The following is an 18,999-nucleotide window of genomic DNA, read 5'->3' as shown; positions in this document are numbered from 1 at the left end:
TTATAGGTCATTAAGTATTCAAATACGCAATTAGCTGAAATAGAAATAGTTAATTTCTTTGACTGCTGTCATTGTATCACCACTTTATATAGCAAGTGTAATTGCATACCTTTTGTCAAGTCCTTCAAACTATATACCGGTATTCCAATTTGAAAGCTCATTAGATATGCAAACTATAAATTAGCTGACACGAAAACTTAAGTGTGAAATGACTATCAATATTGGTATAACCTGGTATAATCATCAATATGCATAGCATGTTATGCCAATTTTGATCAAATAAATCTAAGTATATAGCCCTAATTAGGAAAGTTCATTAAATACACAAAGGAATTGGCTGAAGCAAAAATGCTTAATGCCTTTCAATAATGTTAGCCTACATAATAGTATCTTTAATGTACATAGCAAGTTTCATCAATTTTGGTCATGTAAATTCAAATATATATCCCTAATTTCAAAAATTCATTAAATATGCAAATTAGGAGCTGGATGAAGTAAAAATGCTTAATGACTTTCAGTAACGTCGTATCATAGTATCTTTATGTACATAGCAAGTTTCGTCAACTTTTTTTTTGGTATTTAAGTTGTTTTATTCGTCAACTTTGGTCTAGTCAATACAGATAAATATCCCTGATTATGAAAGTTCATTAAATATGCAAAAAGGGAATTGGCTAATATTCAAATGCTTAATGACTTTCAATAATGTTCTATCATAGTATCTTTAATGTACATAGCCAGTTTCGTCAACTGTGGTCTCGTCAATTCAGATAAATACCCCTAATTAGGAAAGTTCATAAAATATGCAAATTAGAAATTGGCTGAAGTAAAAATGCTTAATGACATTTAATAATGTTCTATCATAGTATCTTTAATGTACATAGCAAGTTTCATCAATTTTGGTCATGTAAATTCAAATATATATCCTTAATTTCAAAAGGTCATTAAACATGCAAATTAGGATTTGGATGAAGTAAAAATGCTTATTGACTTTCAGTAATGTTAAATCATAGTATCCTCAATATGCATACCAAGTTTCGTCAATTTTGATTGAGTAAATTCAGATATATATGCCTAATTAGTAGATTTCATTAAATATGCAAATTAGTCATTATCTTTCACGTCACCCCTTAATAACTTGCACAGCTGATATATCTTGATGTGATCAACATTTGTAGCAAATCTCATCAGATTGTGTGCTGTCGTTCTCAATGTATAGCCGTTTTTTCTAAAATCATTAATTATGCAAATGAGCAAAAAGTAAGCAAGCCACACCCACCAAAACTAATCAGTTCTTGCCATTTGCAAACTGAATCTATGTACCAGATTTGATTCTGATCTGATGAGCCGTTTTTGCTCACGTGTTGACACACGTGGGCATATGTCGCAGCGATGTCTGTCTGTCTGTCCGTCTGTGTGTCTGTCTGTCTGTCTGTCTGTCTGTTGGTCATTTTCTCAAAAACGGCTGAACGTATTTCAGTCAAATTTGGTAGACATCTTCAGAATTCAAATGGCTAGAACTGAAAAGGTTTTGGTGGGCGTGGCTTGCATATTAATGAAGTTATCACAGTTTTAATTTTTCTGATACATGGTAGTCTATGGGAAGCCGGTATCTGTGGTTTGAGGGCGCTATCCCCACGTTACACTCTGGCTAGACGATGCTGAAATTAGACTCGGTTTTAGGATTCGGTTTCGGATTCGGTTTCGGATTCTAGAGACTGAAAGAAATTTTATATTTTCAGCCAATTGTTACACTGTGGAATACTGGATTTTCCTTACTTTCCCTGGACCCTTTTTTCAGCTAAAATAATATCTAATCACACTGAACAAAGTGAAAATAAGTATATAGGGATAACTTAGCAATACAAATTTTTTGACAAAATGTCATGTGATCTCGATGACCTTTGACCTTAAATATGAGTATATGTCCATAACTCAGTAACCACAAGTGCTACACCCTTCATATTTGGTATGATGGGAGACCTTATGACATCACATCCTGTACCTTATTAATTATGTGCATATCTAATTGTGAGCCAGCAATAGAGCTAGAGGTCTGATTTTTGGTATATAGGTATAACTTAGCAATACAATTTTTTTGACAAAATGTCATGTGACCCCAATGACCTTTGACCTCAAATATACATATATGGCCATAACTAAGTAACCCCAAGTGCTACAGCCTTCATGTATGGTATGATGGGACACCTTATGATGCCACATATTGCACCTCATTAATTATGCGCATATCAAATTTTGAGCCAGCCAATAGAGCTAGAGGTCTGATTTTTGGTATATAGGGATAACTTAGCAATACAATTTTTTTGACAAAATGTCAGGTGACCTCGGTGACCTTTGACCTCAAATATACATATTTGTCCATAACTCAGTAACCACAAGTGCTACAGCCTTCATGTATGGTATGATGGGACAGCTTATGACGCCACATATTGTACCTCATGAATTATGCGCATATCTCATTCTGAGCGAGCCAATAGAGCTAGAGGTCTGATTTTTGGTATATAGGGATAACTTAGCAATACAATTTTTTTGACAAAATGTCACGTGACCTCGGTGACCTTTGACCTCAAATATACATATTTGTCCATAACTCAGTAACCACAAGTGCTACAGCCTTCATGTATGGTATGATGAAACACCTTATAACGCCACATATTGTACCTCATTAATTATGCGCATATCTAATTTTGAGCGAGCCAATAGAGCTAGAGGTCTGATTTTTTGCTCACGTGTTGACACACGTGAGCATATGTCGCAGCGATGTCTGTCTGTCTGTCTGTCTGTCTGTCTGTCTGTCTGTCTGTCTGTCTGTCTGTCTGTCTGTGTACTCAATATCTCAAAAACGGCTCATCAGATCAGAATCAAATCTGGTACATAGATTTAGTTTGCAAATGGCAAGAACTGATTAGCTTTTGGTGGGTGTGGCTTGCTTACTTTTTGCTCATTTGCATAATTAATGATTTTAGAAAAAAACTGATATATATTGACAACGACTGCACTCAATTTGATGAGATTCGCTACAAATGTTGATCACACCAAGATATATCAGCTTTGAAAGATATTAAGGGGTGACGTGAAAGATAATTACTAATTTGCATGTTTAATGAAATTTCCTAATTAGGAGTATATATCTGAATTTACTCGATCAAAATTGACGAAACTTGGTATGCATATTGAAGATACTATGATTTAACCTTATTGAAAGTCATTAAGCACTTTTACTTCATGCAAATCCTAATTTGCATATTTAATGAATTTTTGAAATTAAGGATATCTATTTGAAGTTACATGACCAAAATTGATGAAACTTGCCATGTACATTAAAGATACTATGATAGAAAATTATTAAATGTCATTCAGCATTTTTACATCAGCCAATTCCTAATTTGCATATTTTATGAACTTTAGGGGTATTTATTTGAATTAACAAGACCACAGTTCATGAAACTGGCTATGTACATTAAAGATACTATGATAGAACATTATTGAAAATCATTAAGCGTTTGAACTTTAGCCAATTCCTTATTTGCATATTTAATGAACTTTCATAATCAGGGATATTTATCTGTATTGACTGATCAAAAGTTGACAAAACTTGCTATGTACATTAAAGACGCTACGATACGACATTATTGAAAGTCATTAAGCATTTTTACTTCATCCAGCTCCTAATTTGCATATTTAATGAATTTTTAAAGTTAGGAATATATGTTTGAATTTACATGACCAAAATTGATGAAACTTGCTATGTACATTAAAGATACTATTATGTAGGCTAACATTATTGAAAGGCATTAAGCATTTTTGCTTCAGCCAATTCCTAATGTGTGTATTTAATTAACGTTCCTAATTAGGGATATATACTTGGATTTATTTGATCAAAGTTGGCATAACACGGTATGACATTGATGATTATACCAGGTTATACCAATATTGGAAGTCATATCGCACTTAAGTTTTCATGTCAGCTAATTAATAGTTTGCATATCTAATGAGCTTTCAAAGTTTGGAATATATAGTTTGAAGGACTTGACCAAAGGCAATTACCCTTGCTATATAAGTGGTGATACAATTATAGCAGTCAAAGAAATTAATTATTTTCATTTCAGCTAATTACATATTTTAATACTTAATGACCTATAGAGTTAATCTATGGTGAATATTGTTTATTATGTTGATCATAATACTTTCAATGAAGTTGCAAACATGTGGCAAATGTTCAAATTTACACATAACTGCAATATATAATGAAACACGTGAGCATTTACAGTTCATATGCTCGATATTGAGATATTGAGCACACAAACAGTACATAGCAAGTTTCATCAATTTTGGTCAAATAAATATCCCTAATTTCAAAAGTTCATTAAATATGCAAATTAAGAGTTTGATGAAGTAAAAATGCTTAATGACTTTCAATAATGTTAAATCATAGTATCTTCAATATACACATACCAAGTTTTGTCAATTTTGATCAAGTCAAATCAGATATATATCCCTAATTAGGAAAGTTCATTAAATATGCAAATTATCCATTATCTTTTATGTCACCCCTTAATATCTTTCACAGCTGATATATCTTGGTAAGATCAACATTTGTAGCAAATCTCATCAAATTGTGTGCCGTCGTTGTCAATATATATCCATTTTTTCTAAAATCATTCATTATGCAAATGAGCAAAAAGTAAGCAAGCCACACTCACCAAAAACTAATCAGTTCTTGCCATTTGCAAACTGAATCTATGTACCAGATTTGATTCTGATCTGATAAGCCGTTTTTGAGATATTGAGCACACAGACAGATAGACAGACAGACAGACACACAGACAGACACACAGACAGACAAACATCGCTGCGACATATGCTCACGTGTGTCAACACTTGAGCAAAAAAATGATTCACGCGTGGCGGTTGTTCAATCAAAGGGCACCGGTAAATTTCACTGAAATTATAATCATGCATCTCCGATGAAGAGAAAGTGTCCTCTTTTCAAGGTAGAAATGAAAATGCAGTCGCCTGGTACCTTTTGAAAAGAAACTGTTCTCACTATTGTCAATGAAAGCTCGTAAGCTTGTTTTTGTTTTGTTTTTGTTCATTTTGGAGGGTTTTTTTTTTTGTTTTTTTTTTTGCTCCATAGTATACGTAGCACTTTCTCTGTAGTAAACTGTACACGCATACATTGTTCATCAAATGTGATCGCGGAGAACACGATTGGAACTAATTTGGGATAATTGGATCTTCATGTTGTTCAAATTTCTCAAAAGTGTTAGGTGCGCTATAGCTGAATCTTGCAATATTACAAATAACTTATAAAAACAAGTGTATAACCTAAAAAGGAAAGCAGATGAGCTTACATTTGCAGATTATACCAACACTTCTTCACTTTTCAATTATCCCAAATTAGTTCCGATCGTGTTGAAGGTAGATGCTACCTGCAGAAGCCACAAGTGTACGATAGAAATTATGGAGGTATACTGGTGAGAATTTTCACACTGTTAAACATGCTCAAACAACCTTGAGACACAAATTAGGCACAACTTTCCTTTATTCCTTTATTACTTCAGTTGCAAGTTGGTAAGAAAGAAGTACGGATTTATGCAAATGTATGCAAAAATATTTAAACTTGGTATCAATTAACGGCTGAAATTAGAGACAATATTAACCAAGCTTTGATGGTGGCAATATACGATGCGACCGATCACGGAATAGAGCGAGGTCTGACGAATAGATCAAAAATGTAAGGACCTTAATATCAGCATGTGGGACGATATGTCTGCAGAAGAGATGGATTGCAACAGAGTGGGTTCGAAAAGTTATTTCTATACTGAACCCACTGTCAGTGGGTACTTGTGTGCGCCTTCAAAAGTTGTTCGGTTCACTTGGTGAGCAGAACAAGATTCCAGTCACTCTAAACTGGCCACCAAACGTTGAAAATTCACAACGGGAACAGTCTGGTTCCCTGACCCATTTCCCCGGTAGAGGGCATGGATAAAAATATTTCCCAACGCCCTCTACCGGGGAAATGGGTCAGGAACCAGACTAAACGGGAACAGGGTCTTTTCATCATTTACATCGTTCAAATAAACTGATCGGTCTGCAATGCGTAGAGCACAAGACTCATCCTGGTGGTCAACAACTATACACATTCAAGTGTATAAATCCACCTTCCCAACAACATTTTCCCTAGAAAATATGGTTTGGATACATTCCTGAAATTTGGGAAATAATCCCCAGCTGAAGTAAAAACCTAAAATGATCATGAAAACAACTAAGATCAAAATTTAAACAGGTTTAAACATTACATGAATTTGAGTAGAAGGAAAGCCTTGTTATACTGCGCAGAACTGGTAATAGTCAAAACAATCGCATTAACGTCAAGTACTACTGTTCAAAAGCAACCATGAGAACATTAAACTCAGAGACTGGTCCGACTATTGTTACTGTTTCTCTACCGATGAAGGAAATTAAACGACTTAATTAGATTGGTTGGCTGGTAGCCACTCGCCGAGTTGATTATTACGAACTTCTACAAGTTTCCGTCCACTTTCACGGTCACCTGGAACGAAACCATGTTTGAAAATTAGAAAAGCGTTTAATCGTGAATACAGCTGACGGTTTCCTATGAGCTACGGTGCGTAACTCTATATTCACTTGCATCACCTTGAAGAGTACATGGCCCAGTCATGTAAAGTCAATACTACCATTATTATTCAAAGGCTTCGTCATATGATAGATTGATGGAGATTTCTTCAGAACTATTAAAATTGACGTCAACATTGATTTCATGATAAATTTCACGATAAAAACGACCAAGTGTGGTTGCATTTCGAAGAAATTCCACGGATATTTGCATCAAGTAATGTTGACAAACAGGACTGTCGTTCAGATGTAAATACATCGTAGAACAACAAGAGCAGAACTCCATATCCCATGATTCTACCTGCCTTAACTTACTAATAGCTGTGAGAAAAGAGTATGGTTGTTAAACTTTCCCATGGTCCTTCTCCTTTTACAGCGCTATTGTCGATATAATTTACAAATGGACAGATCATTTATAATTAATTTCACTACTGGGTAGTTTGCAAACATTTTTACCGTTTTAATTTCAGTGTATTCCTGGAGGCCATACTCTCCTCTGTGGTGGTTGAGAGAGAGAGAGAGAGAGAGAGAGAGAGAGAGAGAGAGAGAGAGAGAGAGAGAGAGAGAGAGGCAGACAGACAGACAGAAAAATAACCAGAGATTAAAGTTATTGCGTAAATATCTCTTTCCATCTCGATAGGTAGAACAAACTTAATCCTGTGATCAAAGTAACGATCGATGCAAAAGACTTGAAAAAATATGCTTTAAGGGCTGGCAAGATGAATTCAATTTAACCACAAGATTTAAAATGATCAATTACAGCTTCTCTACTGGGAACTTGGCAATCCATTCTGTGTATTTGAAAATGTTCAAACTACATGTACCATATATTGTTACAGGACAATGCATAGGCCATAAATTTTTGGCTATTTCCGTGGAATGGAAAGCACAACAATCATAAACTTACAGTTCACGTCCTTGGCCGGACATTTTGAATCCACCAAAGGCACCTTGGCAGGGAATGACTGTGAAAGTGTTCACCCTGTGCGAACAAAGAAACACGAGGGTTAACAGATATTTTGCTTGTATGACAAAGACTGAGTGTTCTCACAGGTCAGTGTGTTTGTAACTTGTTTATGTTGTTGTAATGCTGAATTTGAAAAATTTACTCGATAAACTCAAAATAAGATATCCATAATAAGTAGTGTAAGAACAACTCTCACTCAGTGTATCTCATCGATTGCTTGTCAATCCGGGTATGAAACACCTGGAGGATAGTATGGAAGGTCCTTTAAACATGAGATTTGGGGATTGATCTGCAAATTAGGGTGCTGATCACTTCGTTACAGAAAATTAGGCCTCCCACTTCAATTTCTCATGACCTCGTATGTCTCACACAGGAAGTGGCAGCTGATTTGAATAGATTATGATTAAAATTAGAATCAACTTGTAAATTTGTAACAGTTTAGTTCTCTTTACCAAATTGTCATGGTAATCCCAAATCCCACCTTAAATCAAGTAAAAACTAATTTAAAATTTTTTCGGGGTAAAGCGTTTGCTGATGTTTACGATTTCGCTTTTGAGGTGCGTACTAACATCGATTATATTTCTTCATCAAACAAATCATCCATTTCCAACCGATGTCCAAAAAAGTCAGTGATGCAGGGAAGTCGTAACTCCGATTTAACTTAAGACTTTTATGCCATATTGAATTTAAGGCCTTTAAAACCATCAGACCATTATATATACATTTAACACACACCACCATCGCCAACGCATAATACCACCACCACTACTACAACCACATTCACCTATCCACACTGAACGAGGCCGGGACAGCTTGTACAGATGTATACCACTACTGACGTGGGATCCAATAGGCCCCCTATGCGAAGTACCGATGTGGAAAGTTGGGTCGAAAACCAATGACCCGGCGATAGCGGAGCAGTCGACGTCGTACTAAATAACTTTGTTTCAACTTTTAAAAGATGAGCTCTTACCATACTGTTCCCGCTTCAATTTTGTTGGCGATTGACAAGGCTTTGTCGATGTCCTTGGTGATCACTCCAGCTGAAAGGCCGTAGGTCGTCCTGTTGGCCCTTTCCACGGCTTCTTCAATGGTCTTGAATTTTAAAATTTGCTGGACTGGTCCGAAAATCTGTCGGGTACGAAAATTCCAAGGCCAGATGATTTTAGATTTAGTGAAGGAAGAATAGCTCGCTGTTTTCCTCTGATTAGAATTTTAGCTGGAAAAATGACGGATGGTCAATATTCATGGTTTCTTTATCAATATCACTTCCCTAACGAGCATACTAGCAAGGGACGCTCAGCTTTGTCGGGACTAATAGCTTACCTCTTCCTTTGCAATGCGCATCTCGTCTGTAACGTCGGAGAAGACAGTACTCTGGACAAAGTACCCTTTGTCGCCAAAACGACCGCCGCCACATTCCAGTTTAGCGCCGTCTTTTTTGCCGCTATCGATCAACTCCATGATTTTGTCGAACTGTTCTTGACTTATCTGGCAGACAGAATGTGAAGTATTAAGTGAGAGCAGTTTTGGTTCACATATGCCCCCGTGGGCACAATGTTGGGTACTTCGACTGAGTTTTGTCAACGTTACAGATGACAACGAGAACTAAGATATTTCACATAGTTGGTTAGCATAATCTTAGACACAAAAGGCGTCATTTGGCACTAATTATGATGCGCTTTTAGGAACAAGTTGTCATTAAAAATGACCGTTTTCTTCAACATTATATACGCCAGGTATTGTTAATGGTGGCTTTCCACCTGGCTCAATCCCCCAACAAGTCCAAAGAGTACATCATCAGTTGCCACCTTTCAACATTTTGGTAGAGGGCGCTGACATCAGATGAAAAAGGAAAGCTATTCGATGGTAGTGTGGGACCCAACAAACCTGTGGACCAGATTCAGTTTTTGGATCATAGGGATCACCAATCGTACGTCGTTTGGCCCTGGCTACACTCTTTTTCACGTAGTCGTCGTAGATGTCCTCATGGACGAATATCCTCGACGCAGCGCAGCAAATTTGACCCATGTTGGCGAAAAGCCCGTCGTGACCAATGTCAACAGCAAAATCGACTGTGTAAAAAGTAGTCGTTTTATAAGTAAGAAAGGCTTGACCAGGAAAATGTAAGCAACAACCACTTGGAAACAGAAAGTAATAGCGTGTACATTATGGTTATCCATAAGGACGAGTTCCATGAGAATTGTAATTGCATTTGGAACACTAAGGGTGAATTGTAATAGCATTGCACATGGCCATTAACCGAATGCACCATGACCTTCTGTTAAAATATCATTGTTTTCTAATTATGATATTAAAGTTGGGTTATAATACTCACTGTCTGCGTCGGTCAGAACAATGAGTGGACTCTTTCCGCCCAATTCCAAGGAAACTCGCTTTAAGTTTGACTTGCCGGAGGCTTCTTGAATCAGGCGGCCGACCTTGAAACGACGAAACCAAATGAGAATTAGTCTCAATTATATTGTCAACATTGTCATGGGTAAAAATAGGTGTATTTAAATGAAAGCTGTCGGTTTTGGCCGTCATTTCACCCCAATGCTAACCGTCCGATCCTCATGGGATTGTTAGGTCAGCGTGGTACAGTTTAAGTGAGATCCCCGAATAAATATGGTTTGGCTAGCGAAGATGCTATACACTATGACATCGTTAGAACTCTTGTCGCATTTACAACAGAAGAGTGGTGTCAAACTCTTATCGATAACTGTGTACTACTGCGCTTGTCAGGTTGGATTTGTCAATTTGAAAGTGGAAGATAAAATAATGCCAGTATATTGGCCAATTTTCCAGGGCAAACATCGCAACAAAGGAATTCCGACAACCAGTCCCGTCATACGGTCATACCTGTAATCAACCATGTGATAGACATCGGCTTTCTCGTCGTCAAAGTATAGAGGGCATGCCTCACCAATGCATTGGAAACACAAACTTTGATATCTGTTTGTTTCTTTGTCCATCGTTTGCAAAAGACTTGCAAAAGAGGAATCACTAAGTTTGAGAGCATGTAGGCAATTACGGCAAACTGGAAATTGTTCCCAATAATTTGCGGTCAATTGATACCCTGAAATGTCGCCATAATTGTATACTAATGTTTAACATAAATGCAGACATTTTATGTGAAAATGCAACATAGGAATAAAACTTGTGGTACTGATAATGATATGGTGGTGGTAATGGTTGTGATGATGCTGAGGAGGAGGAGCAGGAGCAGGGGAAAGTTGGAATCGACTGCCATTGTTGTCAACTGACCTCAGTGGATCCGGTGAAGGCAATTTTATCGATGTCCATGTGTTCGGAGATTGCGGCTCCGGCGGTTGGTCCGTACCCAGGGATGATATTGACAACACCTGGCGGGAACCCAGCCTTGGTGAAAGGAAATAACGAAAGTTTCACTGCAGATTAATCCATGCTGGGCTTAGTTACAGCAAAATTATTTTGTAATTCCAGCCTTTAAGTTTGAAATATCTCATATTCATATTCATACATCAGACGATGACTGTTCGTGACACTTTTGGTTTGCGAAGAAAATAAGCTAAACAAACACATGTGAACAAGAGAGAAAAATATTGTAAATAAAAGGTACGTTTCTCTCCTTTCAAAAATTTTTCATCATTCTGTCTCCTATTATTGTAATAATTCTGACTGACAATAGTCTTATCCTTCCTACTCATTAATTAGTACCTTGGTAAAACTAGCAAATGAACAGCTGTTGTCGAGTAGCCTACCTCTTTGATAAGCTTTGCGACATAGAGCGCCGTGAGCGGCGTTTGTTCGGCTGGTTTGACGACACAGGTGCATCCACAGGCTAACGCTGGTCCTATCTTCCAAGTCAGGAGTGAAATCGGGTAGTTCCACGGGATGATCTGACCACATACCCCGACAGGTTCGTGACGCGTATAGCAAAAGAATGGTCCGTCTGACGGAACGCAAACGTTGATTAGTATTGATAAATCAATTATGATGTAAAGGCAGGTAAGTATTTAAGAAGTTGCAATCTTTAACCTACGGAAAAGTGGATAAAGCAAATCGAGGGCGCTTTTATGGTGCTTGTCAGGCTTGGGGGTGCGATGTCTTCTCTGCAGAAAACAAACAACGTGATGAATAAGTAACAAAAATACTACAGCTAATAGTTATACAACAGAAGGTAGCAGCAAATTCAAATTATCAAATAATAACAGCATATAAAAGGAGACGAGGCAACTCTTTGGTGATGAATGTTTTTCTACCGTTGCGGACACGCACTCTGCTAACTGTTTATACAAAGGGTCTTCAACATGGTGGTTGACGGGTCTACCTATTACTCTGTCATTTGTGTCCAACTTTTCAGTGCGACTGTCCAGTTTGTGTCTTCTTGTTCGTCTGGCTGCGATCGCTGCCAGTTTGTTTGTTTGTTTGTTTGTTTATTTGTGTGTTTGTTATACACCAGCTACGGCAAAAACAGGAGTTGTCTGAGCATTAATGAAAACAATGATTAAAACCAAAAATCCCCTTCTCAAGCCTGAGTCAAATAAATGAAACCCTAAAACACAGGTGTCTGCGGCCAATTAAGCAGTCCTGCGCAAGCAAAATTTGTTTGTCTCGACTTTCCGTCGCGGATGTCACATTGATTATGATTAGTGTTCGGATGCGAACTGACACATACCAACGGGAATTGTCTTGCCATGGATCTTGTCTGCAAATCCAGCGTAGTATCTCAATACTTTAGCGGCGCCGTTTACACTGCTAAAGGAAGACTTGTATGGTTTTCCGTTGTCAAGTGTTTCCAATTTCTGTGAAAACGGAAAAGTTACAAAGTTTTTGTGTGATCAAAATGGTTTCTCTTTTTTTTCCGAACAGCAATTAATCTACCAAACTCTAGCAGTCAATCAAGAATATTTTCACTCGAATTTTCTTTTCTTCGAAATTGTTTATTAAATCTAAGGTACTACAAACCAATATAATGATACCATGGGAAATCTCCGCGTCTGAATTTAATTCGTGTTTCATTGGATGACTGCAAAGAGTACGTGCACTGCCTTTCAACCTCGCTGGGAAAGAGATAAACTTATGAGTAATATCTTGTCAGCCGATAAACGATTAAATCACACTCGAGTTGATAGTCACAACTCTAGGTCAAGTATCGGTATATGATTGCACATCAATCGTTTCACTCACGGCCATGTATTCAGCATCTCTCAGGAATAACTCCGACAGCTTGTACAGTAGGCTTCCCCTGGCCGACGCATCCAACGATCGCCACGGAGACCCGAGCTTGAATGCTGCCCTGGCCGCTTTCACGGCCACGTCGACATCAGCCTGGAATTACGATACAACAGAATGAAAACTTGGACAAGTGTTAGGAATATTCCTGGGGATATATGTAGAACTTCCACGTCAAATGAAATTCGACTCATCTCCAATAGTGGTAGTGAATGGTGACGTATCAATCACTCAACATGACGTAATAGGTTTTTTAACACAAAAAGGTTTCACAAACGCTCAGTTCCCCTTCCCCCCCCCTCTCTCTCTCTCTCTCTCTCTCTCTCTCTCTCTCTCTCTCCTCTCTCTCTCTCTCTCCTCTCTCTCACACACACACACACACACACACGTCTACTGGACCATAATTGTGTTAATTTGGATTAATCACTCAACGCATAAAGCGCTAGTTTATTGATATCTAAAATTGGATTTCACAGTCCTCTCTCTCTCTCTCTCTCTCTCTCTCTCTCTCTCTCTCTCTCTCTCTCTCTCTCTCTCTCTCTCTCTCTCTCTCTCTCTCTCTCTCTCTCTCTCTCTCGCAGTTAGTTCTAATATTACTTCTCTTTTAATCAACAGCTGTCCTTTTCGCCCCCCGTTTCTTTACGACATGATGATAATGATATCTGAGGAAACGAGGTCGAAAGCTTGACAATTGTCGACTGGCTACTGCGGTTGCAGCGAGCGTCAATCGATCAAGTTTCATATACTATCCCATGTACTTTCTTTTTCTCTATGAACAAAAAGTCATAGCCTGGGTCAAACACTTTCACTGGGTAACTACATTGTCTGGTTTCTGTGATCCGTAGCCTAGGTGGAATGCTCTACTCTCTAACACAACCCAATAACGTGCACAAACATGGCACAGTCGCTTGTGGGGTGGGTTATGTCACAGGTTATCGTAACGTTGCTGGGATAGTCGTTCGAGGCGGGCCTCGAACGACTATCAAAGCAACGTTACGATAACCTGTGGGTTATGTACACGACGGCCCGGCCCGGCCCCTGTGACCAAGCTAAAATCTAGGTCACGACACATGGGTCGACCGCGCACAGTGTACGTAACTCTAACCTGTCTGTGGTCGGATCGTAAGCTATATAGGCCTAGTAAGCTTATAGTTCTACGGGAAAGACGAGGCTGGCTGTAAAAGCTCAGTAAAAAAAAACCCCAAAATGTTATATTGGTAATGATCGATCGGCTGTGTCACAGAAGGGTGATTGTAACACTGGAAGGAAATGCGTTGTATTGACATTCAGCAAAGTAGAGACTATCAGGACTATAATCGGGTACGAAAGAGAAATAGAGATATAAACAGTTGGCACTGTGTTTAGTTGCGTTCTTGGATCTAAACTACAGCTCATGAACCAAGACGACCCGAGCACACGACAACGCGTATTTACATTTCTGTTCGGCTACACCACAGGGGACTGTCTAAATGTCCGTCCCCAGGGGTGGGTAGGTGTTTCGTTGTATCGCTAATAAAGATATATTCTACCAACCTTTGGTGTTTCGGTCTTAACTTAGCACTGCCCTTGACAATCTTGCGTATACGTTTTATCAACATGCTGCGTCTATTAGGCCTATCTGATGAGTTTGAGTGCCTAATTAGCCAAAGTAACCAAGGGTAAATTACTAATCTGTGGACGCTCTCACCAGATTATCACCGGATTAAATTTGACAAAGTCAACAACGAACGCACCAGCAAGGTATAACTGAAGATTATACCTTGCTGGTGCGTTCGTTATTGACTTTGTCATATTTAATCCGGTGATAATCTGGTGAGAGCGTCCACAGATTAGTAATTTACCCTTGATTACTTTGGCTAATTAGGCACTCAAACTCATCAGATAATAGACGCAGCATGTTGATAAAACGTATACGCAAGATTGTCAAGGGCAGTGCTAAAGTTAAGACCGAAACACCAAGGGTTGGTAGAATATATCTTTATTAGCGATACAACGAAACACCTACCCACCCCTGGGGACGGACATTTAGACATTTCCCTGTGGCTACACAAGTTACTGTACAAACTCACACGTCACGTGAGAGGTGACTGGATAATTTGAAAGGCCCGAATGAACGTTAGTGAGAATCTAAATATTAAGCTTTAAGAATCCCAACGGGAAATCTACGTATCAGAACGTCAGAATGTAGCATAAACTATACACTTCACTGTTAATGCTATTAAAACTACCCAGTTCACACGCGCCTGTTGGATTTATCCATTTGATGGTGTTCAGTTTTGAACATGCTGTTATTTCATCTGAAATGTACCATTCTACACTCTCTGTTAGTGTGCGTCGAGTAATAAAAGATTGATTGATTGATGATAGTCCACATCAATAACATCGAACGAGTCTCGCAAAGGGAAATACGTTTAAAAGTGTCACTTGTGGTTCAATCTCTGCGATAAAAGTCCTGACAGGTTTAGCGGCCAGGACTGACTGAAGTCTTCCAAGGACGTGGCCGTGACAGAGCACTTGAGTAAACATAAATAAGGCAGGTGCTGCTTGTGATAAATTAGCAAGAAGTTAAAAAACTACGATATTTTAAAGTAACTAATTCTGTTCCCATGATCCCACTGTGAGGCCTTTATCGGCCATGCCCACTCTGTTGAATATCTCGGTATGAATGGCGAGCATGGATAATGGTTGTTTGCGCATTTGGTTTCCATATGGATATTTTGAATCACACGTGCACTAATGCAGGCACATTCATGATTTTCATGCGTGCAGTGATGTATTTTATTATTTTCCTTACATTTGATTATTTTTCGAAAATGTGAAACAAAAGAGATAGAAAATAAAATTAATACACGAAAAGTTACAAAATAACAATACTAAACTAACTTGCCTATATAGCAACGAAGAGGGCGTCTAGACCATACTGGGCATAAATCCCAACCCCAAAAACTAAATTAACTGGAAGCGGTGCAAAGTCGCGATAAATACTCACCTTGTCGCCTTCCTGAACATCGCAGATCTTATCTCCAGTTACAGGATTGATCGTAGGGAAAGTCTTTCCACTCACAGAATTTACGAATTCGTTGTTAATGAAAATCTAGTGGAACAAGGAAATCGTATAATGCACATATGTAGAGAGAGAGAGAGAGAGAGAGAGAGAGAGAGAGAGAGAGAGAGAGAGAGAGAGAGAGAGAGAGAGAGAGAGAGAGAGAGAGAGAGCATGCACTTGAAATCAGCTGGGTGAAAACAGTCGATGAGAAACTCCATGTGAAAATAAAGAACCTGGATCACGTGTGTTGAAAATCGAGAACAAATAGTCCCGGCGGGTGCACTTCTATTTACATAGATAGCTCTGTGCTTTATTTCGCTTCAAAGATGAATATAGCATTTTGCTAAATATAAAGAACCCCTCCACGGGGACCAAAGGATCAAGAAGATACAATAACACTTGGACTACAACCGCGATACTTTGTCTCTACCTTTACTACTTGACTCTTACAAAGTACTCGATCGCCAGCCTGAATACATAGCTAAGTGCTATACTTATCTGAAAATGGCATTATAACTGTGTCATTACGGAGCACAGCTGTTAAGAAATTCAAGAATTCACTCAAAGATGGCTTTTCAGTACGTGTGTCGAAGTATGGACGTAAAATCTATTTTTAGGTCCATGGTCGAAGGTATCGATAGATGCAAATTTTCCGTGGCTTGGTTGTTGTTGTGACCCTTGCCTCGTGATCTCCAGCACGTCAAGGTGGAGAGATAAAATACAAAACAATTCATGATTACAGCGGTCAAAGGTCAGAATATTCTGACTACTCACGTTGGTTCAAGGAGTAAGATGAAAGGTACGATCATTGGGTCTTAAGATAGAATGAGCTATTGCTGTTTCTGTACTTTCAACATAGTATGGAGGTAGAAAGAAATATCTTTCTTTCTACCTCCCTTAATATAGGAGTTAATTATTTGAGCATATGCTTTGAAATATTCAAAACGCTTTAAAAATAAGTCCATAAAACACACAAGGCGTCTGTGTTTTGTGTACGGCGATTTGACGTCATCAGTTTGTGGCTATAACACTTGTAAAATGCTGCCGGACATGGAAACAGTTCTCCTTCAAACTGCTAGAAAAAACTCAAATTATTTTCCACGTGATATCTCCAGAGTGTTCGTCCAATTCGCCAAACAGGAACCACCACATCCTCTCTGGCCCCATTTCCTTGAATAAGGGTTAATATCTTCATTCTGTTGCAACTTGTACATTTTTCTTATATCGATTACCATGTAACAGAATTGATCACCGATATTAATTAGTAAGACTACTCTGAACACCACATACATGTACGGAAGGTCCCTTTCAGCTAAAATCAAATGATCAACCACCAATCATTCATAAAATCATTTGATTACAATTTTTCACATTTAAGTGGGTTGATGACCGTGACTACTGTACATTTCATTGAGCATTTGGTGGCTATCTGCTTTTCTTCTAATTCGATATCGAAAATGCGAATATTTTAAAGTATACAGATTTTATCATATGCCTCCATGCTACCGGTGCAGTAAGATCCTTATGTAAATGTGTTCAGATTTTCGAATGCAGCGTTGCAATACAGACGTTTTAGGCACGGTTTATATCATATACATGTAGGCCTACAAGGCGAACGCCCCTCCACGACGGAGGGGCATTTAATTGTCGTGTACCTAACATATGACGAGTGACTTGATTTGTAGGGAGGGAACCACTTGAAAACTGACTCAATTCAGGCCTTGCGGTCTCGAAAACATCTGCTATGTCTGCCAATCGTGTACACACAGACTTTGTGACCTCCATGGTATGTCTAACAAATTATGCGTTGCGAATCTGCTTTTAAAGGCGTTGCATAGGCGTTCTGCTTGATCGATGGATCGTCGTATGATCGACCTCGATCGCGTACTCGTTGCTGTGCCCGCCACTGCAACTAAAATTGTATTTACTTGCGGCGGAGGGCAGAGCAACGAGTACACGATCGATAGATCGAGGAGACGATCGATCAAGCAGACTACCCTGGCCACGAGTTCCTGTGCGAGATCATGGCCGTACATGTGCGCATTTAGTCATGGTAGCACTAATATGCTGTCAGTGTGTAGCCTAGTATGCCTACCAGCCCGTGTAGCCTCGCGCAGAGCAGACTTGCAGCCCACAAGCTGCGCTGCTAGTAATACAGAAGCTCGAGGGTTTGCCTGGTCTGTTGGTTGTCCGACCAAGGCAAAACCTTGAGCTCTTGAACTGTCGCTGCACGCTCACTAGCGACTGTGGTCAAACTCTGTCTGAGTGGTGAATCCATGCATGATGTTCGTGAAGATGCGCGGACAGAAATACATGTACACCATTGTGCGTACGCATTGAACGATTTAACTCAACCTGAGGGGTATCATTGGAACTGCGTTCCCAGATATGAGCGGACTCGACGTACCTGGGTGAATATCACCTCTGGTGGTTGGATCTTTTCCGTCGCCATCGTTTTGTTAGTTGCCGATCTGTGCAAAAATGAACGCTGTCCACATTAATCTCAAGGTTGACCTATGACCTGTTTATCACAGACAATAATGCAGTGCACGTGTCCGGAGAGCATCTGACCCCGGGACATGACCAGAATAAGTTGACGCATAGACCGATAGATAGATCTTTTGGTTGACCTATGGTTGTGGACACAATAGCAGCTAGCTAAAGTTCATGACCGTTGTATTGGTGAATTGTGAATGCGTAAGTTATGTTTGTGCGTATTCACAGCACTCGAAGAATAAACAAGGATAAAGGGATAGCAATTCCACACATCGTTCATATCTGAGTTGTTTGCGTGTGTGTAAAATTGTGTATGATATTGTGTATATTGTATGTGTATATTATGTTTGGTTGTTTTTGTAAAGTGTTGATTATATATTACATTTTACTTTATTACACTATTATATCTTCTGTGGGTACAGTATGGTAAAAAAAAATAACAAGTAATAACAAGATCACAATACAAAACATTTTAAAGTAATACAAAAGAGTAAGAACAAACAAATAATAAAGTATATGTGATAGAAAAAATCACGCTAATTCCGCATGTATATTGTTTTAAATACAATTTGTAGAACACATCTCTAATAGTACTGGCGAAACATAACTAGGTTTT

General features: G+C 38.7%; 1 protein-coding gene across 1 annotated transcript; it reads right to left on the bottom strand.

The window, feature by feature from the left end:
- Positions 1-5,556: 5,556 nt before the first annotated feature.
- Positions 5,557-18,432, bottom strand: LOC139121683 (aldehyde dehydrogenase 1A1-like). Its single transcript, XM_070686765.1, has 13 exons — positions 18,295-18,432; positions 15,831-15,935; positions 12,797-12,937; positions 12,285-12,411; positions 11,368-11,558; positions 10,892-11,005; positions 9,963-10,065; positions 9,515-9,699; positions 8,951-9,115; positions 8,598-8,755; positions 7,565-7,639; positions 7,114-7,153; positions 5,557-6,574 (listed from the first exon to the last, which is right to left on the bottom strand). The coding sequence occupies exons 1-13, from the start codon at positions 18,337-18,339 to the stop codon at positions 6,545-6,547; spliced, it is 1,479 nt and encodes a 492-aa protein (XP_070542866.1). The 5' UTR covers positions 18,340-18,432; the 3' UTR covers positions 5,557-6,544.
- Positions 18,433-18,999: the final 567 nt, after the last annotated feature.

This window comes from Ptychodera flava, chromosome 21 (genome assembly GCF_041260155.1).
Source record: "Ptychodera flava strain L36383 chromosome 21, AS_Pfla_20210202, whole genome shotgun sequence".
NCBI lineage: Eukaryota > Metazoa > Hemichordata > Enteropneusta > Ptychoderidae > Ptychodera > Ptychodera flava.
Note: the sequence above shows the minus strand (reverse complement) of the source record. Positions and strands in the feature narration are given on the sequence as shown.

Coding starts and splice junctions, on each gene's coding strand:
- LOC139121683 (XM_070686765.1), bottom strand. CDS start 18,339: ATGGCGACGGAAAAGATCCAACCACCAGAGGTGATATTCACCCAG. Junction 12,938..15,830: donor ATGTTCAGGAAGGCGACAAG/GTGAGTATTTAT, acceptor TCGTAATTCCAG/GCTGATGTCGACGTGGCCGT. Junction 7,640..8,597: donor ATTGAAGCGGGAACAGTATG/GTAAGAGCTCAT, acceptor TTGTTCGCACAG/GGTGAACACTTTCACAGTCA.